The 25,520-nt window shown below is 35.4% G+C and overlaps 1 protein-coding gene across 2 annotated transcripts; it reads left to right on the plus strand.

Annotated features, from left to right (window-relative positions):
- The first annotated feature begins 544 nt into the window (after positions 1–544).
- LOC128254154 (neuropeptide CCHamide-1 receptor) lies at positions 545–21,791 on the plus strand. Of its 2 annotated transcripts, XM_052983011.1 has the most exons (9): positions 545–897; positions 13,080–13,591; positions 15,949–16,175; positions 16,799–16,902; positions 16,959–17,168; positions 18,199–18,302; positions 19,103–19,240; positions 20,653–20,799; positions 20,869–21,791. In XM_052983011.1, the coding sequence occupies exons 2-9, from the start codon at positions 13,230–13,232 to the stop codon at positions 21,089–21,091; spliced, it is 1,515 nt and encodes a 504-aa protein (XP_052838971.1). In that variant the 5' UTR covers positions 545–897; positions 13,080–13,229; the 3' UTR covers positions 21,092–21,791. The 2 variants fall into 2 exon arrangements, with proteins under 2 accessions (XP_052838971.1, XP_052838974.1); XM_052983014.1 differs by lacking the exons at positions 20,653–20,799; positions 20,869–21,791 and adding an exon at positions 19,694–19,906.
- Positions 21,792–25,520: the final 3,729 nt, after the last annotated feature.

The following is a 25,520-nucleotide window of genomic DNA, read 5'->3' on the forward strand; positions in this document are numbered from 1 at the left end:
CTTTTATCTCATTTACAAATTAAAACCTTTTTTAAATAGACATTTGGTTTGTTTCAAAATTTGGTGTATTTTTCTTGTAAGCAATTTAAGTGACAGCGACAGCTCTAAAAGTAACTCTATTCATACCCATCACTGAGAAGTCACTACCATCTCTAAAAAAAAGAGAGTGTGAAAGTATCGATGACAAGAATGCCGGCATGCGTCGCCTTAAATCGATAAAACATTAATTGTAGCGCGGTAAATTCAAAATCATTCGTTAGAGAGGCTCAACTGTTGCAATTTTAAATTTGTAAAAAAATTAGTAATACATAAATAAAATCAAATACAATATTAAGTCAGCGATCAATGCCAAGTTCGAGATAGGTTCGCCAGTAAGACTGTGCAACATTTCCGCCAGCAACATGTTGCTGCGACTGCGTGCAAAAAAACCGGCATTCCAGAACCAAACAGAGCGGGGTTTCCCCCGAAACAGCCGCCCCACTTTGGCGCCCCAACCAATCTCCGGATCAATTTGACCAACATGCAGTCAGGCAGCCAGGCAAACTCGATGGCAAGCCAAACGTTTTCGCGCGCGCCAACAAGTCGCATGCGTTCTCTCCTCCGTTCCGACGGATAGTTCAAGTTCAAAATCGAAATTTTTCGGATGTGTTGATGCCAATATCCGGCTATGGCGATTCAAGTGCTTTTGGCCCGCTAAAAAGAATCCAATAAATTTAAATTAAATTCTTCCCGTGTGTGTTGTATTGTGCCTTTGCAGTGTGTAAACAAAATTTGGCCCAAGTGTGGGGTGTGTGTGTGGCATGTGCTCTTCGTATCCGTATCCATATCCTGTTTAAGAGCCGTCCCAAATGCGATGGCTGGAATCGCTTGAAAACACGGAAACACTTTAACGCAAATGTAAGCACCATAAATAATAATTGAAGATTGATGTAAATGTGTTTATCGACGATGTCTGAAATGGCAAATTAAAAATTGATCAGTTAATCTCGCGTAATCACTTTTTCCTGGCTTTCTGACACAGCTGACATTTAAGTCTGCATATGGCCGCTTTATTATCCAGCAAAATTGATGTGAGCTCAATAAATTCTTTGTCTGCCTACCGACATTTGAATCTGCAAACAAGCCCGTAAAAAATACGATTTTCCGGCTCTTGACTTAACTGCAGTGGCAGTGCCGTAAATCGTGAGTGGGGGGAAATAGCTTATGTGCATTTCCATCAAAATCGACAAAACAGGCCCCTTTCCCAGGGGTTCTGTTTCTGCTTCCGTTCCGCTTCTGTGCTGTTTATTTTGCTTTCGTTTTCCGTTTGCATACGCCTTTTGTTGCTCCATAAATCCTGAATATGGGTTGGCAATTTTCAAAACCAGCGCCTGGAAATTTCCATTTTAATGCAATTTTTGCCCTTTCATTTTGATAGATTTCCTGTTGATTGTGTATTGAATTCTCATGTTCGGTTACGTAATTTCAATGAATAATTCTGAATAACTATTCCCATCATTGGAACAGTTATGTTTGCTACCATTTCAATTTGGTTTTTGTTTATCATATGCGTTGCATTCCAACTTGGTATTACAACTTGGGATGATGCACTACACTAAAAGTTGCATCAAGTAAGTTTCAAACGCCTTCTGGTAGGAAAAACCGAGATTCGATCAAAATTCTAATAATATAAAAATAATCGGGTTCTAGAAATTTAAATTGTTATTAATTTCTTTTAATAGGTACAACCTAAGCTAAGCTTTTTTTTAAAGGCTGTTTAAGGATGTGTAAGAACTATTATAAATGAAACTGTGATTCAATGAAAGGTGTATCCTACGCAGAACAATCAAAATGGTGTTCAATTCTTCTTTCTCTGAATTCTCTCCCTTAAATATAAAAAAACATACAACAGCAACTGGTGAAACATCACAGATTCTTTTAAAATAGTTCATATACAGTTTATATTTAATACAAATATGGTTTATATCTTTTTGAAATCACCTCACTGTTTTTTCCCGTGCACTATAAACGTTGCATATATTTCATTTCAATTTACTGTATGCAGCAATAAAGGTTTCGGTCGCAACCAGAACCTTGAGCTCATGTTTTATTCGGGGATTTGGGTAACACCCTTTTCATGCTGCACACTTAGCCACAAGCCAGAAACTCCCAAGTTAATGAAAAACCGGAAAAAAGCACCGAAACAACAACTCAAACCGAAGGACAGACACTTGAAATATTTAGTACATAGGTTGAATATTCTGGGGAGGAAGGGGAAATGGCACCCCAAAGTGCAACGGATGCGCGTGGCATTTATTCGTTTTTGGCAGCTGGAGAAGCTAACTGCCCGGCTTAAATGGCCCATTAACATAAGCCGCACGATCGGGGTAGTTTCTTGGGGGGGAACACAAGCTAGTGGGCTTATGGAAAATTTACATAGCCTTTCGGCCCCGTCGCTGAATTTATCTATCGTTTGGAATCTAAATATATAAACGGGGCGTGCTTCTGGACACGATCCGTCCATCTATCCATCCAGTCCATTGAGTAAGTTTGTTTACAATTAAGCGAAGCGACAGCATTAAAAAACAACGATGTCGACGAGCGGCTGTAAAGGAAAACCTGAATATTTTACAAAAACAGATGTATACCATTTAGTGAACTATTTTTTTTTATATGGATTGATTTAAGGTGTCTACAAAATTTAAGATAAACCTGCACCATGCCAAATTTTCTTTGGCAGAGCTTACAAAAACAAAAATAAATAGCAAAAAGCGAAAAGCCGCGTGAAAGCAAATACAATTTACATTTCGGATTTATTGACTGCTTATCTGCGAAAAGTTCAATTAAAGGCCAAGTTTATACATTATTTAGCGGCGCCGGAAAACGACTGAAAACGACTAAAAATGCGATTTTAAGGGAGAAGATAAGGTCTTTATTATTCCACTTGGAAGTCCACCCCCATAAACATGTTTATTACGCGATATTTATGTATTTGGGTTACCTTTGATTTATGCTGGCAACGATTTGATATGCATCTTCCGCGTTTATTCGTCGCCTTTGTTTTCCTGGGAACCCAGAAAAAAAAAACAGAAAACCGCACCCAGTTCGCAATCCCAACCACACACTAAAAAAAAAAACTATGTAAAAAACATATAAAAATTTTTATGTACTTTATTGTTGGGTTATTAAATAGTTAGTTACTACATTAGGTACATTCATGCACAAGTTTAACTAAAATCATAAGAAAACTAATTTTATTTTTTCATGTTTAATTTGTTGTGCAAGTTAATCAAAACATCAAAATTCTTAATTACCATTTTATTTATTTTGTTTGTTGTTTAAAAAATAACTATTCTTAATTTTAGATTATATATTTCCTTTTTATTAATATAGTTTTATAAAAGCTGTTCTAATAATTAATTTGTGATTTCTACATGGTTTTTTTTTGTGTGCACTTTTCGTCCCTCAACCCACGGAGGTCGCTGTGGATCTGCTAAGACAAACTAATTTCGCTTGGCTAATACATACGAATGACAGCCATTTAATTTCTATGAGTCATAAATTTTTATAATGCGCATACGCCGGGTGTGCGCGTCACAGTCGGAGCTAAAAGTAAAGCGGCAAACAATTGCACCTAATTAGGTGGAAATTAAGCCGCAGCCGAATCCCACTGTTTGCATTTGCAGTTAATCAAGGAAATGAACAGCAAAAATGGAACTCTCGGCGAACTTTAATTGAAATGTAAGATAGTTTTCTTCTTTTGTTTTAGTTGGCGGAGGAGCAGAAAGTTCGTTTAGCCAAACAAAACACGTCGGCAAATGACACTTCAAGTGTCTGAGGCTCAGGGAGGGCTGAGACTAAACTGTCATTTCTGCCCGGCATCTTGAATATCGGTTAAGTTTTTGTTTGCTCAAGGACAGGGTCAGAGAAATCATCCCAATACCAAAACCAATCACCACAAAACACCCGAGTAATGATGCGGAACTTTTCAAGTGCTATTGTCTCACACTTCTGGCCTTTTCTTTCACTTTTCTCCGGTTTTTGTAAGAAGGACTTCGAGCATTGACAGTCTTGTTGACGGCCTGATTCAAATCTTTTCAGGAAAAAGTTATTAGCAATGGCGAATGGAAAAGATGTCGGTGTACCTGGAAATGACAAATGAATTAATTGAACATGTTTATAAGAGAAAGTTGCAAAGGAAAAAAAATTCCTTTGGCAAGATGGAATAACTTTTAGCTTAATTGGCAAAGATTGTTAACGCTTTTCATTCAAAAATCATTAAACTCATTAAATGCATTGCGCAAAAATAAAACTTATTTTTTAATTTCATTTAAGTAGTTTAATATTAATTGACAACGATGTTTCTAGATACTCATTTTAAAATCAGCCAATAATATAACTATGATATTCTTGAAATAATGTATGTAACTTATCAAATGCATTGTGCATTTTCTTATTAAAAGTTTTACAAATGAATATTCCTCTTAAGATTCGCATGTTCACGTATTTGCAGTCGACAAATGATGTAATTGCCCATGCTATGTGAATAAAAGAAGATTTAATTTCCAAAATAAGAAAATCTTTTTGCTTAATTTGCAAATATTTTTTTAGCTTTTCATTATAAAATCGGCCAATAATTTAATTGTAATTTTGAATCATTTTTGTAACTAGTTCAATGAACTACTTTTTCTGTCATTCATTCATTTGAATTAACCTTTAAAGAATTCCATGCTCTATGGTAATAACGTTTTTGCAGAAGCTCATTGCAAAATATAATTTAAACCCTTGCCAATCCGAAGAGTGCCCCACCATTTAGCCAAGTTGCAAGGCAAACCGATATGCAATTAGCATTATTAGGTTGTGCGTAACACGAAACCGCAATTCCCGCATTGCACAAAGGTTGCATTTTAAATGGTTTTTTTGCAGAGTTTTTGCCTCTGTACCTTATGAAATGCTAAAAGTTATGCATATTATCCCATCTCATTAATTAAGTAACCGAAGGGGAAACAGACTTTTCTAATACAATCGCTTGAGTCTGCTCTTGGGAGAAGCATTTCTGATAGCAAGCACGCTTGGAATTAATTAATGCTGAGCGATTTTTCCGCTTCTGATATGAAAAGTTTGCGATGTCTTAGCTTTTGGCTTTGAGCTCAAAATAATTAATCGTTTCGTATTCTTAGCAAAATGAATTTCTTCATTGAAGAGCTGGGAAATCTGGAGATAATTGTTTACAAAAGCTTAAATTACTATTTAAACAGCTGTAAGCCTTTAAATTGAATTTTAATTCTTTAAATTAAGATTTTTGAATCAAAATAATGTTTTTTATCACAAGCGTTAAAAATGATAATCACTTAATAGAATTCGAAATATTAAAAGTTATTTATGCATAGAAAATTAAAAAATATGTAAATAACTAATGTTGTTAATGCCTTTTATTTTCTACTCACATCAATAATCTAAAATTGAATTACTATCTATTGAATTATAAATTCTAATTATTTCTGAGATATTAGCAATTATAGAAAATACCTTTTATTTTAAAACCAGAAAGGAAACAAAATCAATTAGAATAGTTGCCAGATGAACCTGAAGTAATTACAGCAATCAGTCATGTGCAATGCTTCCATTGTTTAGCTCAAATGGCTTCACTAAAAATCAACAAGCTGAAAATGAATCGCAGAAAAATGATTAAATTTGCAGAAGCAAAACCGAATTTGCCGCATTTTTCACGAGTGAAAGCACGCACCCCCACCATTTTGCCCATTTATTTTTCCACATTTAATGAGCTCGCCGAGGGGAAGTTGGCACCTCATGTAAGCTGTCATGTAATTTAATATGAGGCGCCGACACCAGGATACCCAGGATATTCACAGGTCCTGCTGGAGCCAGAAATGGGCAACACCCAACCAATTAACTGGGGGCCATTGTGCACAAAATGGCCCGTGACGGGGCGAAATGCCCAAAGCCGGGGCCAAAAGCTGCAAACTTGGGGGCGGGAGACAAATTACAAAATGAAAATGATATATGTGCCGATGTCTGAAGTCGGGGGGCCGGATGGATTGAGGCATAAGTGCGGCGTGTCCGTCAGTCAGTCAAATTTATGTGTCGAGTAGTCGTAGTCGTTGTCGTTTTCGTCAACCCCCTACAAATCCCTCTGGTCCACAAGCTGTTGCTAAATAATGAAGCTGCCGCATGACGCCCCATCAAAGAAATGTCAACAAACTACGCCAAAAAAAGCGTCAGAAAAACACAAGCGAAAATTAAGGCTTTTTTGAGGGGGAATGTTGAATTATGCAAAGTGGTCGGCATTTAGGCGATGAAATAAAATTTAAATTAACGAGCAGAGCAGATGTAGGCAAAGAACAAATTGTCAGCGTGTGAAAAATTGAATGCAAATGATTTGAAGACGGCTAGGAGTTGGCCAAGTATCATGACCAAATTGATTCGGAATTTCATCAAATCAAACATCATTTCTCTTATTTTTTTTTTTGCTGTATACAAAATTTTTTAATTTACCAAGTTACCTTAAACTTTAAATTTTACTTCAATTTCACTTCAATGAATTTTTTCAATAAAACAGATTGATAAAGAGTATTTTGCTTTCTACCAGGACAAAATATTTAAATTTTCTTTTTGTATTTTATATTTGTCACCCAAAACTACAAATGCTTTTGTCCAGTCGGTTTTATGTGTTCGACATCCATTACTCAAGTGCATAAATCAAGTGTCGGACACTCCATTTATATGTGCAAAGGACTCTTGTCCCACCCATAAAGCAAAAAAATTTAAAAAAATAAAGGAAAACGAGAAACGAGACGAAAAATTGGCACTTTTTAGCGGGCAATTAGTCCATTTAAATGGCAGAACTGGAAAATTCACTGTAAAATGCAGTGAGAAATGACTAAGAGCCAAGAGGGGAGAAGTGAAATGCAATAAACGATTCCGGCATGCAAATTGATTTAATTAAAACGTATGGAAAGCAGGGAAAAAGAATTTTTACTCTAGTCTATAAGAGGTTATTTAAATCACATACTTAAGCAATGTTAAAATTGCCAACTCATAAAATTTAACCTAAGAAATTGGGTTAAATGTCTGGCAAAGAACCAAAGATTAAATGTTTTTTATTTGCTGGCAAGAGTAGCGTGCTGCGGAATTTAATATATATAGTTTGTATGCTAATGGGACATGGCAAATAAATTAATTCAAATGGGCATTTACACATGCACTACAAGTTTTGTAGAACATATATTAAAACATTGGGTCTTAAAGAAAAGAAGCCTTAAATCTAAAAAGTCTATTAGTTAAATAGTTCCGAATAATTAAAAATAAAAAATATAGTTTGCTAAATATACAAATCATTAAAAGGCTCTTTTTTTAAATATACAGATTATATGGAAACCTTCTTAAAAATATTTATATTTTTAATAAATTAAAATTATATGTTTTAGGGCTTTAAACTCTATGATAAAATAATGTATTTTAAGGCTCGAAGCTCTATGTTCAGCTTAGATATTTAGTTGAATTTTAATAATTTAAATTTTAGTAGATTTCTAAAACAATTAAAAATGTAATAAACATAATAATTTGCAGAACATTTAACACACATTGGTCCAAACAAATATCATTATTATTTTTCGTTTTTTATTTTCGGTTTGACATTTAGTGAACTTTAGTTTTTAGCTTTTTCCCAGTGTTTCACATGGCAAATAGCTGTCAGACAATGAAATTGCTCTGTTGCCGACAAAGTTTTGCTCAGACATAGTAATGCACTCTAATTGTGCCCAGGATAGCGAATGGAGCTCGCTAAAATTCTAATTGCGATGTCTGCCTTCCCAACTGCTTATTAGGGGATATGCGGGTGTGCTCTGAAGGAAATTTAAAGTTTTTGCCTCATTGATTGGGTTGGACTGCACCCTCTTTTCTATTTTCCCTTATAGCATAGCACACTTATCGGGGCCAGATTTTTATTACATTTTTCAACAATGTTAACACTGTCCTCCTGGTTATTCTCTTGCAAATTTCCTTTGACAATCGATTTTCGCTGCGGGTAAGAAAATTTTTTCTAGCACATTTTTGGACAAGGCCGCGGGCCGAAAAATTTCATAAAAATAATGGTTACGTGCGATTACATAAATAATTTATCTAGATAATGACAATCGAAATTCTTCCGACATTTCGCGTTCTTTTCGCAGTTGATCCCCCAACGTTTATGGCTTTATTTTAAACCCACTTCCTACCCACAAGGCCATTAAGTGCGAATTGGTAAAACGATTTTCACATAAATGAGAAAAAATATATATGGGAATAGCTGATGTGGACAAATGCGGCGAGTGAATGCGGGAAAAAAAAATTAAAAACAACTATGACAATGTAATTTAATGGCTTAAGATATGCTTAAATTTGATTTTTTATCGCCTCGTCTTAGTGTTTGCTTTATGTTCGAACATGCGGGTGTTTGGGGACACTTACAGCTGACGATGCCATTAAACTTTCCATTACAGCATTAAACGCTGAAATATACTTTAAATGAAACAAGAGTAGACTAGATATCACAATTCAAAAAAATTACTCAGCTATTCATAAGCTTTTTTTCATGGAAAGAATGATTGAAAATCGTATTTTTCTTTCATTATATTTGCATAAATAAATAAAAAACAGGGAGCATAGTATTCAATTACAAGCGGCAAAACAAATGGGCAATCGCAAATCTTTTGGAAAAGCCTGTCTCGCATATTTCATGAAAATACACAAAAATTCCTCCATAACAACTGAAAAATGGCAAAGGATAATTTTTGGGGGGGAGTATGAGTGTCCAAAATACCCGCGTTATTTATTCACAACATTCGTGTGTGGCTGCGAATTGCCAGCGCGCCCTTTGTCCCCAAAACAATCCCGAATCCCGACTTAACTGCATTTATTATGAGACGCACTAAGACCCAAAAGACTGGCAGATAAGATTTCACTCCAACCGCCTGTTTTCGGTTCGATTCCCATTCGGTTGGCAACGTGTGTCGACTGTTTGCCCTGCGATAAACATTTTTTTTGCCAGTGGGTTGGGTTACTGGGGACCTGGGGGACTAGGAACCTAGAAATCCCCTCTTCCATCGGGTTCCAGGTTTCGGGAGTGGAGTGCGTCTCATTTTAAGTGGCGTTGTGTCCGTCGCTGAACTACTGATAAATTGCATTGATTTATCAAGAGCAGTCATAAGCATGTAGACAAAAACATAACTACAAACTAGAGTTTTTGTAAAAATAGGTTGAGACTAAAGAGGTGTCCTGGAAATAATTGGAAGTTTTTACTAACAACATTTTAGCGTTTAAATAAAACGTCCGAAAATAAAAAAGGGTTTTTCGGAAGCAATTTGTCACAGCATTGGTAAAATATTTATTTGTTCAATAACTATCTTCTTGATTTGATAAAAAAGTTTAATTTAAATGTTGTTATAAGGGCTGGCTTATTTTTGTTATCTTTTTAGCCAGGCTTAGTTATGCAAATTATGTTCAGTATATATAGTACTAAAACTAGAGTCAGTATAGGTAAATCTGAGACTTTATGCTTGCTTGTTGGTGATCCCAAAATTTACAATAGTTTTTTCTTTTTTCCTTAACTTAATGCTTTTCAGAGGAGGTTGAGATACATCTTAAAAATCAAACCACATTTACAGGGTAAGCGAAGAGCCTTTTCGTTTAGAGTCCATAAACATTTGACATCCAGATGGTCGCCAGATAAGCGGACTTCTGGGGACCATTTGCTGTCATAAATCACTACACTTTAATGTTCAGTTGTTATTTTTGTGTTTTCCGCGCGGATGGAGAGTTGTAAGCCACTTATTGACACAGGCTAACAGGTTTATTTGTCGGTCTAATGGCATCTATCCCAAAATAGATCACTTTTCGTTGGGGTTGTGAATATTTATGGCGTCGAACTAAGTGTTATGCGTTGTACTACTACTACTACTTTAAAGGGAATAATTTATCAATTTGCCTAGTCAGTGTCGAAATTCAATTAGCTAAGTGTTGGGAAAACAAACCCGCCCGCATCCTAGACCTTCCGCCCACTTGTGTTAACATCCAGTTAACAAATTAATTACGCTCAGCGGCAAACAATGTGGACATTGTTGACATTTTAACAGGCTCATCAAGCAGCCAGTTTCGGTTAAAAAAAATAATCCGATGATTTTCAGCTTTTGCTAGAAATTACTTAATTAGAGTGCCTTTGTTCTCGAACTTCATTTACATTTCGGGAATTTGCAAGTCTCGCAAACTCAATTTTTGGCAATCCACGGAAAGCCATTCAAAAAGGTCAACAATGGAAAATATAATTCAATTCGAGATACTCCAAGTGCAAGAACCTCTGTGAAGTTTTAGGAAATAGCGAACTGGAAAATATAAATTAGCATGATAAAATTTCTTGAAAAAGTGGCTTAAAAAGGTTTTCCTTTAAAAAAAAATAACTTTTTATAATTTATGATTAAGTCAGCATATTTAAATTAAAGTTGTTCAGTAAGCCTTGTTCTATTTAGTAAGCCTTATTATTTATAATATAAATCAAAATATTTTTATAAAAATTAAATTTGTAATATTTCTTATTCATACGTCACCAGTACCAGCCACTCATTGTTTGTTTACTTGCTTGTATTAATTAAACAATTAATTTCTTCATAGAAGTGTAATAAACCTAACCGTAAACTCCAATAAAAATTATGCTGCTAATAAGTTATTGAAACCACTTTCTAGTTCTTCTCAAACCTCTAGTGTTAATGGTATAAAATTCAAAATATTAGTTATCAAAAATTATAATCATTGTTTGATTGTTCTGCTATTTTCAGTTTCCCCAGTATTAATAATGATTTAATGTTTTGTTTTTGTTAATAAAATACAATTTCTTAAACAAATTTTATAAGTATTAAGTTTAAGTTATAATATAAGCCAGCTAATCATTGTTTAATAGTCTTGCTAGTTTTAATTTCCGCCCGTATTAATAAGGTTTTTATGTCCTACGCAATTAGCCAGCAGCAAATTGCGGTCATAAATTCATTAAAAATCAATTTGTTTTATTAACTAGCAGCAACAACAGCAGGCGATGAAAGAATTATAACCAAAAACTGACAAAGAAAATGTTAAAAGCTTGAACAAATTGCTGGCAAACTTTATCTTCTTGTTTACCTGAGTTGACTAGGGCAAAGTTAAGGTTTGGGGGGAAGTTTTGTTGAAAGTCTTTGCAATTGATTGCGCCACAAGTTTTCTTAATTAGTCTTTCTCTAAGATCCTTTTAAATTGATGGAATATCATGTTACGAGGTGGGATGTCTATTAAACAGAACGTAAGCAACTTTAAGAGAAGACAAATTTAAGGAACACTAAATTTAAAATCCAGTTACGAGAAGCACATTTCATGCACATTTTCACCTCAGCACTTTTGCAAGTTTGTAGGCGTCATTCCGACCTCTTTCAGTTTATGCAAATCGTGTTTATGCATTTATACGGATTTGATTTTAAAGGCATCTGTTTTTACAGTTTTTCCCTCACATTTTCGATGGCATCCGGGCCTTATGCAACGGAAAGAAAAGTGGTGAAAAGTCGGGTGAAGGGGCGGCTTTGCGATTTCCTCGGATGCTTACATTCACCTGACTAAAAGGCGCTGCTGCCTGACAGACCATTCATAGTTTTATTACAAAGAAATGACAGAGCGGGCGAAAAGGAAAAGCGAAAGCCGAACGCACGGATTTCAATAACGCAGAGTTTTCCCGACTTTAAGATCCTCTTGTTGTTTTTCTTACTTGCCGGCCAAGTCACTAAAGTTTCCTCGGGCATCAGAGTTACATTTTATGACTCACTGTGCCTCGATGTGTTTGTGTGTGCTATATATGCGGTTAATGGCTGGAAATGTAATGACAGGATATGCATTCCTTGAAGTGTCGGAGGACGACGATGGAGCCAGCCACACCATCAAGTTGATAAGAAATTCCACGCTAATGCCATAAATCTGAAACATAAGCCCCCTTCCCTTGGCCTGAATTTCTCTTTTCACATCGGGGCTTTAATGGAAAGTTAGCACATGTTTTGAAATACTTTCAGAAAGGGAATGCCAAATTAGCCAGCTGAATGGTAAAGTTGAATTACGGGAAAAGTGTGGTGGGAACTGAACAGCTGAAATGCATTCTGAGGGAAAAGCAAATGTCCATCTACGATGCAATTATCCAGTTAAGGGAATAAACGAATTTCCATTACAAATGTATTAAATCGGGCAATATGGGAGAGGATTTAATTAAACATATCCTTGTTACCTGACATTTTTCGAGCATAAACGGTATGACTAAAAAATTTACATTACTAATTTTTGTTTTTTGCTTTAATTTTAAATATCAAAATACTGCAATTATTAAAGATGTTAATTTGACTATTATCGGAATATAAGATTTAATTTAAAATAAAACCATATTTTACTTAAATAAAATGCATTTAAATCAAATAGGAAACATTTTAAACCTTATAATTTCCACATTAACCAAAATATTTCAATTTTAAATTGTGCATTATATTATATTCTAATATTTAATTCAAATATTATTTTGAATTTAATGGATGTTTATTTACAAATTTAATTATTTTCATTTTAAAGGTATGGTTTTTTAATTTCACATATTTTGTAAAAATCAAATTGATTTACTTATTTATCTTGAATTATTTAAGTTCACTGCTTTAGCTATCAACAAATAAAAGCTAAAATACCAAACTTTTTATATAGGTACTGAACCTATAAAACATATTGTTTTCAATTGACGTTTAATTTAATTCACCAATTGTTTTCATTCAATATTCAAGTTTGCTTGAGAACAATAGAAACTTGTTTGGCATACAAACAGAAAAACCAACAAATTGATCCCATAGTAAATATGCATTTTGCCAACCAGAAAAGTAAACAAACACGAGTTGAATCAACCGTTTAATAGCATTGAGAAAATGCACACTATTTTTTACATTGCAACAGAAGGAATTTAAAACTGAATAATGAAATTTCGAACAAATCCATTAACGCAACCAGAAGCAAATTTAATCAAAATCATGTTACAATTTGTATTGTTTTTCTTCTATTTGCAGCTGGATAGAATTGGATGCAAAAATGCAGCAGGCAACGAGTCGTGATGGAATCAAATTAATCATGTTGGCTTAAACAATTTCCGTTTTGTTGGGCAAAAAATAACATTAAGAGCAAGGAAAATCAAGCAGCAGCACGAGCAGATTCCCCTGATGATAGGCAACTTAGTGAGCATGGAAACGGACCTGGACATGGACGTGGATCTGGTGGGGATTTCGGTGGACTCCCCCGACTTCCCACTGCCCACCCCGCTCAATGTCACGCAGGCTCTCTGGGATCTGGCCATCATGGCCTCCTCCACCCAGTGGCCCCTCCTCGAATCCAGCCCCTTCTCCACCGAGAACTTCAGCGAACTGGCGGTCACCGAGACACCCTACGTGCCCTACGGCCGTCGCCCCGAAACCTACATCGTGCCCATCCTCTTCGCCCTGATCTTCGTGGTCGGCGTCCTGGGAAATGGGACCCTGATTGTGGTCTTCCTCAGTGTGCGCCAGATGCGGAATGTTCCAAACACGTGAGTTACCCAGGGAAAAGTTAAAGATACCCCGGAAATGCTGGGTTCAGTTGGGGTAGCATTGGGCATAAAGTTCACTCATAAATAAGTTAAACAGTAAAAATAAATGTCTTGGTAATAGATTCAAAATTTTATAGTTATTATTGAAATAGTAAAAGTAAATATTTTGCTTTTAAATGCAAAATGTTATATTTCTTATTTAAGTTTAATACTATGCATATTGAATGCATGATATAATATTTAAATATTTAAATTATTGTGGAATTACATAAAATTTAAATTCAGATATTAAAATTAGTTCAGAAAAAAGTAAGTTTAAAAGTAATAATTAAAGTCAAAACCAAAAATATTTTAATTGAGTTTTAGATAAAGCCCCAAAGATTTTTTGAATTACAAAAACATAGATTTGTATATTAAAGTTATTCCATTTATTTACTTGGGAACATTGAAAGGTAGTTTAGGTACACGACATCGTCGTGTCGTAACACCTGTCCCCAAAGCTAGATATAAAATGCCCTTTTGATTTACGGGTAACTTAAATTGAATTTAATTATATGCCACACGCCTGTCAGAGAAGAGTCTGCGCCAAATTATGCATGCAAAAGGCAAATGTCACAAGTTGGCCAAAAGCAATGTCTGAAAATCTTTCCTCCATTCTGCCCCCCTTTCCCCAGGCATCAGTTAATTAAGTGGCTTGCCAGGCAGGCAGGAAAAGTCAGTCAGTCGGCGTTGATAATGGTAATGTTGTTACCGCCTCCGCCTGGAAATTGCTTCAAAATTTCCCTTTCACATACAGGAAAGCATGTAGCCAAACGCCAACACACAAATTCCAATCGATTGCCAGCTGTTGATGTTTCGCAGGGAAGCAACAAAATGGCATAACTAATTAGTCATGTCGGGGTTGATTTTTGTAGGTACTACACCTACTCGCACATATAGTACATTGTGTGCCATAAATCAAGTTATTGTGCCGGGCTTACGGACGAGATAAATATGATTTTGGGGCAGACAACAACCTTATGTTGACGACTTACACAACCGAGATGTTGCCTATTTTCTGGGAAGCCAAAGTAATTCGTTAAAGACGTCTGAATGGTACAAAAATTTGGAAGGCACAGGAAGCCATTTAGCGAAATTCATGCATTTAATATGACAGTTACATTGGATAAAGTTATAGTTAAAGAATTCTGCCTTTATTGGAATCATACGAACACGAATGTATGCCAATTCAGATGTTTGGTAATTTATTTCCATATTCCATTAGCTAATCCAGTTGGTTCGTTTCAAAGTTGTCTGACAGTTTTCCGTTTAATGTGTCGCCCCTTATAAAATAAACAACTTAAACAGCAAGGTTTCCAGTGGCAACATATTGACTTTCTGAGAAAGTTTATTAGCGACACGCGTTCATCATTAAAGCGATGATCTTGCGGATGGGGCAAATGCCGGCCCTTGCGGCTTGTGGCCAATTAAAACAGTCCACTTTGTGTGCGGAAGTGGTCAACGCAGCTTCAAGAGCTGCAGATGCGGATTGTTAGCCGTAGGGACACGGCCACTTAAACCCGCTTAAATCCTCTCACGGATGCCATATCAACTATTTATTTGCAGGCAACACGATTTTACATCACATAAAAGTGCTGCCAGACGAAAGGAAATGTCAACTGATCAAATTGCGCTGAAATTGCATTTCGTTCCCTGGGTAAAAGACAACATTTTGGGGATGGGGGAATGGTTTTAAAAGCCAAGTGCCCGAGCAGGATACCAAAAAGACCCTTATCGGCTTTGCCTGGGGCCACAAAAACGTAATTTGGTGTTGCATTTCCCACGGCCAGAACGTGGCAAACAAAGTGCCACATGCAGCTTATTTATGGAAAGCAGAGAGGTTGGATAAAGGCGGCATTTGAATTACTCCACTGCATGAGATCACGGACCAAAATTGCCACCGAGCGCCACTTATTCGCAGTCACTGTGGCCTCAAGTGTGCGGTGTGGCAGAAGCTGAAAATAAATAAAGCTCAAAATAAATAGTGAAATTTGCCTGCTTTTCTTTCATACTCAGCGACGGATAATTTACATTCCACTTAATAAGGCTTTTGACCAGATAAATCAGTTTTAATGGTCATTGTTGCCAAGCCCCTAAGTCAGCAGCCATACACAATTGGACCAAAAGTTTGGCAAACATAAATCAAGCCAGTGCCACATTTTTATCACACTTCAAGGACACGTGTTGGCCAAAAAGATGAGTTAACCCCGCTGCAAAGTCAGCCTGTTTATCTCAAAAATTTTGGCATAAATCTCTGTGATGGGGTTCTTTTTCTTATTTGCCAAGTTTACATTTTGCCCTAAAATTGCTTCTTTCAGCTATATTTTATCACTGGCTTTGGCGGATTTGCTGGTTATTGTAACCACAGTGCCATTGGCATCGACTGTTTACACAGTGGAGTATTGGCCCTACGGCAGCTTCCTCTGCAGCCTGTCCGAGTTTATGAAGGATGTCTCAATTGGAGTATCGGTGTTTACACTCACCGCATTATCCGGCGATCGGTACTTTGCCATCGTGGATCCTTTGAGGAAGTTTCACGCTCATGGTAAGCTTATTTATGCAATTAAACTGCTCTGAAAGAGGAACTGAAATATGAGAGAATGGTACATAAAACAGAAAACATAGTTTAACATTTTAGCAATTTTACCTTAATGAAATTAATGTTGTTCCTAATACATGCATTAAAAATGTCTTCTGAGATGTGTGTCTCAGAAACCTTTTCCAGTTTTTACTTAGAGATTGCAAATCAATAAGAGATTACCTAAGCTTTGAAAAGTATTTTATGAAGCAATTTCATCTTCATAAAATTAATTTTTCAACTCTCTTCCAAGATAAATAAAAACGAAAATAAAATATGGGTGTCACAGAAACCTTTTTTAATTTTAACTAATGGATTTGAAATCAACATTAGAGTAACTAAAGTTTTTAAATTTTTTATTCAGTATTGCCCCTATCAGCCTACTTTGCACTGGCACATTCACATATTATTCATATTAACATATTAATTAAAATCATTTTCAATGGGAGTACCCATGAAAAGGAATGTATTGAAATTAGAAATACCTTTGTTAATACAATTTTATAAGTACACATATATGTTTGTGGCCTTTATGAATTGGTTCCAATTAACGTATACAAATAAATTGTTTATTAATTTATACATTCTAGGAGGAGGTCGTCGGGCAACACGAATGACCTTGGCCACAGCGGTATCCATTTGGCTGCTGGCCATTCTATGCGGACTGCCAGCCCTCATTGGCAGTAATCTCAAGGCAGGCTATCCTATTTTGCCTTAAAATATGCTATGTTATTAACCCCTTTTATGCAGCACCTTGGTATTAATGAGAAATCGATTGTCATCTGCTATCCGTATCCGGAGGAGTGGGGCATCAACTACGCCAAGGCCATGGTTTTGCTGCACTTCCTGGTCTACTATGCCATTCCCCTGGTGATCATAGCCGTGTTCTACGTGCTCATCGCCCTGCATTTGATGTATTCGGCCAGTGTCCCTGGTGAAATTCAAGGAGCTGTTCGCCAGGTCAGCCCGAAATTTAACTTACGTTCTCTAAAGTATTCATAAGCACCAACAATTGAAATCAATCATCAAGTTCTAACCCATCTAACGACGAAAAAAGGAACCCCCATAGTGATTTACAAAGTTTTTCCACAACTATTTTTGCAAGGGAAAAAATTTGTGCAAAAACTTTTTCCGTTCAGTTGGGTACCACATAAAATATTCATATTAACTCGACCATCGCTCTAAAGTTCACGCTGAATTGGTGGGTTGGGTGAATAAATTGACAAACTTGTGAGTGCTTTAAAAAGCATGTGTTCTGTCGTCAATAAGTATTTCTTATGTGTGCTGTCGCACTGAGAATTTACCGCATAATGGTGGTATACATTTCAAGTTTAAATTGTTTCGTATTTTATTTCCAGCTCGTTAGAGCATTTTCTGTTTCTTTTATTTGTACACAACAATTGTCAGCGACCTTGTTTTATTCATAAAACAAAAAAGGGATAAGTAAAAAGATTCTTCGTTTAAACATCCATAAATTTATAATAAAAGATAAATTTTAATTTTATACGAGTGCATTGGTATTGCATATTTTTAATACAATAGGTATACTCTTAAAGTCTCAAATGTTTCCCACTTTGTTCGCAAAAAGTTGTTCTTTATCTTTTGTTTGTCACAGAACTTTACTTGGGCTTCCTTTTTCAATTGTCTTTGACTTTTGTTACTTTATTAGGGCAAATGTTGTGGTATTTCATTTTCAATCTTTGAATAATAAAAAATGTAATGGTGTTTAATTTTTAATGTGTAAACACGCACATAGTTAAGTTTATAAGAATGGGTACATTTTATTATTATTGTATTCTTTAATTTTCTATCTTTAAACAATAAACATCTTGGTGTTAAAGTTCAATTTATCAGAACGGGTATATGGGCACAAAACTTCTACAATTATTTACTTAATTTTACCGAAATACCGAAAGGTTGGTTCTGAAAACATTTCTGTTTTCAACACCGTTTAGCATAACTCTTTTATTCTGTTTGTGTTTTTTTTCAGGTTCGTGCCCGTCGGAAGGTGGCTGTAACCGTTCTGGCCTTTGTAGTCATCTTTGGCATTTGCTTCCTGCCCTACCACGTCTTCTTCCTCTGGTTCTACTTCTGGTGAGTGCTCTGGGTTTCTGGGTCTCACTGATTTGGACCAGCTCCTAAGCTGGGTATGTGTATGCTCATGAATGAATGGATGGAAAGTCAATTTGTCAAGCGGATAAAAGGGAACCTGCCAGCAGCAAAGGACACAGCACGCAGCACACATGCAGTCCACAAAGGAACACTGCGTATGAGTAATGTTGTCGCCATTTGTCCGACACTTGTTCGCCTGGGATGCCCGACAATCAATTTCCTAGCTGATATCTCCATTATGGGTGCTTTACCAGCTCTCACTCCCAATGTTTGTTTCCGTTTCGATAAGGGGTATTTGTAGACCAAAAAGGTGTGTTGTGTTAAGTTTTAGAATTGTAACAATTTCTTATACGACACCAAATATCATATACAATACAATACATTTATTGATCAAAGACAACAGTACGTATGAGTGACATACATTGAATCCATGTGCAGATGCTAAAACGCAACTTTTACAAAAGTTTCCAATACTATAAGCGGGTTAGAGTAGATTTTACGAATGTATATTTCGCAAATCAGACCATCTATGAAAAAAACTTGGATCTGTGGAAACATTTTAACGAATTTTGCTATTAGTCTTGCAAATAAAAGTCTTTCGACAGGTCCGCTAATTCATAACAATTGCACCTTTCTTCATTTAACGAAATGTTTTAGGATTAAAAACCTTTTTATTACCTTTTTGGATATTTAATAGATAATATTTAGAACTGAAACCATTTCGCTGCCTTAAATGCTTGATAATTGATTGGCGACTAAAACTTAACCATTTATATTTCCAGGCCCACAGCCCAGGATGACTACAACGCCTTCTGGCATGTGCTGCGCATCGTGGCCTACTGCATGTCCTTCGCCAACAGCTGCGCCAATCCTGTGGCCCTGTACTTTGTGAGCGGCGCCTTTCGCAAGCATTTCAATAGGTATTTGTTCGTTTACATCAATCCACCAGCCGCATAAGAGCGCTACAGCATTGTTAATCGGTACTCGGTACTCGCAAGTCGGTAGTCGACTGTCGCTAGCAATCAATAGACAATCAGTAGCTCCGTAACTGTAAGCGTAAGCCAACTGCCATTTGTAATACTCTCTTCAAACAAAACTCATAACTTTCGAATAGCAAATACATTTGACCATTCATGAGTGACTTCACCCCAAAGTTTACACAAAAAACATTCAGTGGTTTGTTAAATGTTATTCCTTGTGAGTTGGCTTGAAATTCGTTTCTTTTATTTAATTTTGAGTCTAGAATACAAAATTCTGAAGAAATGATAAAACTAGGTAAAATAATTAGTGAATGACAGAATAGTTAATCAACTACAATCGAATGCAGTCAAAGACTAAATTTAATTATAAAAGATTTTTCTTAACTTTTTCAGGATGCTATTAACTATTGGCAGCCATATGGTGTCATTATTTATTTTCCTCTTATATGCTCTATTTCTCTAATATTCGTTCCAACTTGCATTGAACCGCACAAAATGACCAAGTGCACTCTTCCCTTTCGATATGAGTATCTGCTCTCAAATTGCCATCTGGAATGGTTTGTTGCTTTCGGAAGAATTCACAAAGCTGCAGACATATAAGAAAGAACTGAGAAAAATATTTATAAAATAATTTACAAAGTATATTTTCATTTTTTATTATTTTTGTATTTTATTATTACAATTTTAAATTGAAATCTTAAAAACCTTTTTTTCAGCTTTTAATAACTTAATTTAAAAATTAAATACATAAATAAATTAAATTTAATTTATTTTATGTTTCTGACTTAAATATTGAAAAAAGGTTTGGGCTTTTTTCTTCTTCTTTTTTTCTTAAACTGAGTTACATAAAATGTTATAAATTAGAGCAAATAGTGTACTTTTTTAAATGTGTTTTCAAAAATATATCTTTTACTTTCATTAAAGAAATGATTTAAAACTAAACAATCATAACTTTGCTTTTACAAAAAGTGTACCTTTTTAAATGGGTCAACAAAAATATATTTTTCCAGTTTTTGATATTTTAGAAATTTAATTTTTAATTTGTTTTTAGTTAATTATTAAATCTTTTTTATTTAAGTAAATTATTTTATTAAACTTTAATTATATTGAATTATTATTTGTGAGCACAATAAAATATCTCATAGCTCTACATACATCTGTGACACTCTTAAAATACTTATTATGAAATTTCTTAAAAAAGATACCCAATTGACTACTGATAATTTTGGTCTGTGTAAGCACAAAAAATTCCACACACAAGCCGTTGCATATGAGCGAATTTTATGAAATATTTTTGTTTGACACGCAACATTTGGCAACGGGCAACTGGCAACTGAATTCTTTACCGGCAGATATCTATTTTGCCGTGGAGCGAGTGGACGGCGCAAGAAGCGCGGCCAGCACGACACCTTCTGCATGCACAGGGACACCTCGTTGACCAGCACCGCCTCGAAGCGGTACCAATCCCGGCACTCCTGCTACCAGAGCACCATCCGCAGGTGAGTCCACATGGGGTCCACATTTGCCAAAGCATACACCAAAAACGGGGAAATCCCCACAATGTACAGCTGTCGCCTGCAGGAGACGACGATAACCGCGCTGCCAAATGGCGGAAATCCGAATGGAACTAGCATTGGAGCCCCCATCTCCGCCGTGGATTTGTCCATGACCGGGGGTCAATCCTCCGCCCAGCATGAAGCACCGCCGGGCTACGGATTTTTGCCACTCAACGAACTTGGCCAACACACACGTTCGCACCCACCAAAATTCCAGGAATCACTGTTAAACTAAAAACCCGAACTGGATTTAAACGGAGTTTACAGGAAGCCATTGTACCCTAAGCACTCTACCAAAATCAAAAGTAATCTAAAGCAAACGTTTTTACTTTCAGCTTAAACTCAAATTTAATTTAAGGAAAATGTTGGCAAGTGCCCAGTTGATGTTGGTAAACACTCTGTCAATTTAAAAAGCACTTGAAAGCCAAGGTTTTCACTTTTTCAAACTTTTTTTGATGTATAGTTAAATTTAATTGAAATGGAATTTACGAATACGACAAGATGAGTAGCGTTATGGTTAAATGTTGCCTTATGTTTTCTGTAGCATACTTATCAGAGTAATTTAATGTTTTCCATATGCAGCATTACATAAAAAAAGAAAAATTAAAACACATACCCAATAAGCCCAAAAATATTTGACTATTTAAAATTTATAAATAAAAACCCATCAACCAATTGAAAGTCACAAACTTTCGTATAATGTAAATATAAACATACCAAAAAGAATTTTGATGTTTCCATGTGTGTCAAAGTCAAAGTCTTAGAGGTTAAGCTAATAAACTAAAGTATTGTAGTCGAACAACGGCTTTAAGCTAAACAAATTTTACGTATAAATTATATAGAAAAAGGTTTAGAAAACTAAAACAAATTGTGTGCTCTAAGAAAAGTCTCCGTTTTATAGCTAATCACTAAAACTTTGTAAATACATTTTTATGTGCCAGCATATAGTTGAAAATAAATGTAAATTGTGCGTTAGAAACTTTGTTTTCATGTGTTGGTCGGTTGGTTGGTTGGCCGCCAAAAGTCACTGAACATCCCGGAAAACCTGAGTCATGGAAATTTATGGGAAATTAAATTGCAGAGACCATCAAGCTGTGGCAGCTAGAAGACAACTTTAAGGAGCTCTAAACGAAAACTTTTTTCACCGCAACAACAACAACATAGCAGGCCGGTCGTGACCTGGGAAAAGGGAAAGCGGATTGGAAAACCCCTTCGGTTCGTTTTTCTCCGAATTTGGCTCTGCGTGGGACATTTTTGGATAGATTAATTGGTTTGGCCGCAGGCCCAAAAGGTGAAATCGGAGTCACAACTTAATCTTATTCACTTCAAACAAATCGCTTTGCTCTTTTGGGCTGCCAAAGTCATGAAACAGTCGTTCGATTTGCCTGCAGTTTTAAAAACCCATTTGCTTTTTGCGTGGGGAAACCCTTTGAAATATTTTAGGGTCCACAGTTGATCTGAAATCGTGATATGATTTTGGTTTTTTGACGCTTTGCTTGAGTTTTGGCTCATTCTTTTAAATTGTTGAATTTGTTTGCAGCTTTTCGTCAACGGTTTATCTGAGTAATACATTTATTTGCTTAATTAAGCTTAATTTGTAGACTAAGTAGGTCGGTTTTCTGTTCTGTTCTTCTTAATTGCTTAATTTATTTTATGTGTGAAAGTTAAGGGTGACAGGAATATGACTTGAGATTTAATGTGAATCATTTAGTTTAAAATACGAAACTTATAAAAAAACGTTGATTTGTCACCACAAATCAAATTAGTCAAAGGTTATCTTAAAAAGGGTTACACCTATGATTTATTATAGGACTAAAGAAATTTTAACAAATTCTTTTTGAATGAAGATTATCAACTAATAATTTTGTCGAGGATTTAGCAAAGTAATACATTGTTTGGTAGGTCAGCTATTTGAAAAATGTTGTATACCTTCTTAATTGCTTCACTTTTAAGATATGTGTTATTTATGGTGTCAGACATATCTCCTTAAGTTTAAAATAATTTCATTTTGTAGAAAAGTTGACTTGCAATCACAAATCAAATATGTCTAAGAAATTCCTAAAAAGGGTTACAATTTAATAAACAGCTTTCAGGCCAAATGATTTACAAAGTTACACTTTCAATGTCTAGACATTGAACCATTGATGGCTCATTAGCTAGGGCTTTAAATTCATAAACCCATTAAAGCAGCTTGATGACGATTTTTGTCAAAATTGATGGGGCACTTATTTCTGTCTATAAAGCTATATTGGCTTTTCATCTCGTTTCCAGAATCAATTTCCGGCCATTTCGATGATGGTTTTGTGGGCGTAAGTGCCAATGAAATGTGCCATCACGTCAATCAGCTTAAATCGGACGCACATTTGCAATTATTTACTGTGAGCCTTTTCGGCGAGTCTGCGATTCGCCGGAGAATTTGGCAGATACAGAAATTAAATTAACTCATGAAAATGTCGAGCGCGTCGGGCGTGCGTTGATTTGGCAGCTACGTGCTGAGGATTTGCCTCCGGAATCCTTGCTCCGAAGTCTTTGCCCCGGAATCCTGCCCTTTGCATGTACTGGCGACAGGCGTTATCTCTGGCCTGGCAACCCAAGCCCGCCAGACATCCCCCATTCGTCGTGTACTTTCCTATTTATTTTCCCATCTTTTCGCTGCTCATTTTTAATAAACCAGCTTCGGGTGCTCATTGCGGCATTTCAGCGACCACGTCAAGTTGTCATCAAGCCAAGTCGAGTGCTTATCCCGGCTTTATTAACTGTCCAAAGTGTTTGTGCTGCTGCTGCTGCAGCTTCTGCTGCTGCTTCTGCGGCTAGTCCTTCGCCTCTCGGCATCTTGACTTTATTTTTCCCTGTAACTCTGTTTCCCTTCAGGTTTCGGATTTCAGATTTCAAGCCATTGTTGCTCACTTCGTAAAGGTTATTTTTAAATTTGCTCTGGCGGAAATTTAATTTCTGTTACGTTTGCATGGCAATTAATCTGTTTATTTGTGGCAAGGGATTTTGGTCTAATTAGCAGAATCTGATAAAAATTACAGATAAGTGATGGTCTTGCCAGTCGCTAATTCAAAAGCAAAAAAATAAATGGAAACTTATCTATTCTTACATGAATTTAAAACTGTTGGGTATGAACAATTTTTCGATTAAATGAGTTTTAAAATAAAACTTATGTGGCTCAAAGACAAGGCCTTAGACTACAATTTTTACTTCGGTATAAAAATGAAACTTAAAAGTAATTAATAATTTAGTTTTAAATTTATACTTATGCTTTAGTTTCTAGCTTATTTTCAAAACACACTTCCTAAAACCAAACATTCAGTTTTTTTCTTGGTTGTATTTAAAAGTAACCGTACTTGAGTTAATCAATTTTGTTTTAAAAATCTGCGAAAATGAGATTTAGATGATACTAAATCAAATAAACTTTTATATGCTTTTTTTTTTTAATTTGTTATTAATTGAAATACAAATTTGTATATATATTTTCAAACGTTTTTTTATTATTCTACACAAAATGACGAATGGTGACATTTTTTCCCATTGTACAAGTAAACTACTTGAGCCAGGCTGTTTCTAACGAAAATGATCGTAAGTGTAATAAAACACAAAATTTAATCAAACAAAAAGAGCTTTCTAAGTTAATAATAAGCAACTCATGACACTTTTAATAAACAAAACTATATCACGGAATCTCTATAATTCGATGTGATTTAAGTGACGATTAATAACCAGTTATTGATAAACAATTAATTCGCGTCAAAGTCGTTACTTTGATATTTCTGATTATTAATCACTTGAAACAGGTGCAGGGACCGCTATTTTACAATTTCATTTTATGTGCATTCAGCGGAACAGTGCTATCAAAAACCGTCTTATCAATACAGAAGTGTAGAATAATTCCACTATTACTTATCAGGGTGATTTTCCTTTGATAGCTGGTTGTAAATATATAAACTATTCATATCGCAACTTTTGTCGACGAGTAATTTTGTTGTATCTTTGCCAAAATAATACTAACAGCTGAACGAACTAAACTATCGACTCCAAGCACATTCCGTAAAACTTTTTTTTTGACCAATTTTCTGATTTTAAAAAAGGGTTATATCGCAGGTCTGTGCGAAAATTTTCCAACAATTAACATTTTGAGCTGTGAATGTTAACCGGTTGAATATTTATGACATTCCAACATTGGAAAATTATTTCCCAAGGTTTTGCTTAAAATTTTTTTTTTATTCTTATTCTTTTTTTTTTTTTCTTAAAATGTTAACAAAAACCATATAAAAATGGTATATTAAAAATGTTTTCCACTTATTTTATATCTTACTTTAAAAAATGCTTTAAATTCAGGCTTCTAGACCGGACTAGAATTAAGCGTCAAATATTTGCATTTTTAAGAATCACGGTTTACATCATGATTTTAATTAAGTGCACCAAACGTAATCATTCGGGGTTTGACTTTCAACATAAGCCCATATATTAAAAAAATTCTAGCCGATTTTAATAGGCTTTTGGCCCATCCTAAAAATGTTTTTTGACGTTTACTAACATTACTTTTGTAATGTTGAGGAGTAAACTTTCGAGCACCGGTTTTCTTCGAAAATCTTACTTTTTGAACAATTTTCTGATTATTGCAGATTTTTCTTTGCTATAACCAAAATACTGAGCTGGTG

The sequence above is a fragment of the Drosophila gunungcola genome, assembly GCF_025200985.1.
Source record: "Drosophila gunungcola strain Sukarami chromosome 2R unlocalized genomic scaffold, Dgunungcola_SK_2 000004F, whole genome shotgun sequence".
Classification (NCBI taxonomy): Eukaryota; Metazoa; Arthropoda; class Insecta; order Diptera; family Drosophilidae; genus Drosophila; species Drosophila gunungcola.

Excerpts from the sequence above, each read along its gene's own strand:
- LOC128254154 (XM_052983011.1), top strand. The coding sequence starts at position 13,230 with ATGATAGGCAACTTAGTGAGCATGGAAACGGACCTGGACATGGACGTG. Across the intron at positions 17,169-18,198 it reads TTCAAGGAGCTGTTCGCCAG|GTTCGTGCCCGTCGGAAGGT; the intron begins GTCAGCCCGAAA and ends GTTTTTTTTCAG. Across the intron at positions 20,800-20,868 it reads TACCAGAGCACCATCCGCAG|CTGTCGCCTGCAGGAGACGA; the intron begins GTGAGTCCACAT and ends CACAATGTACAG.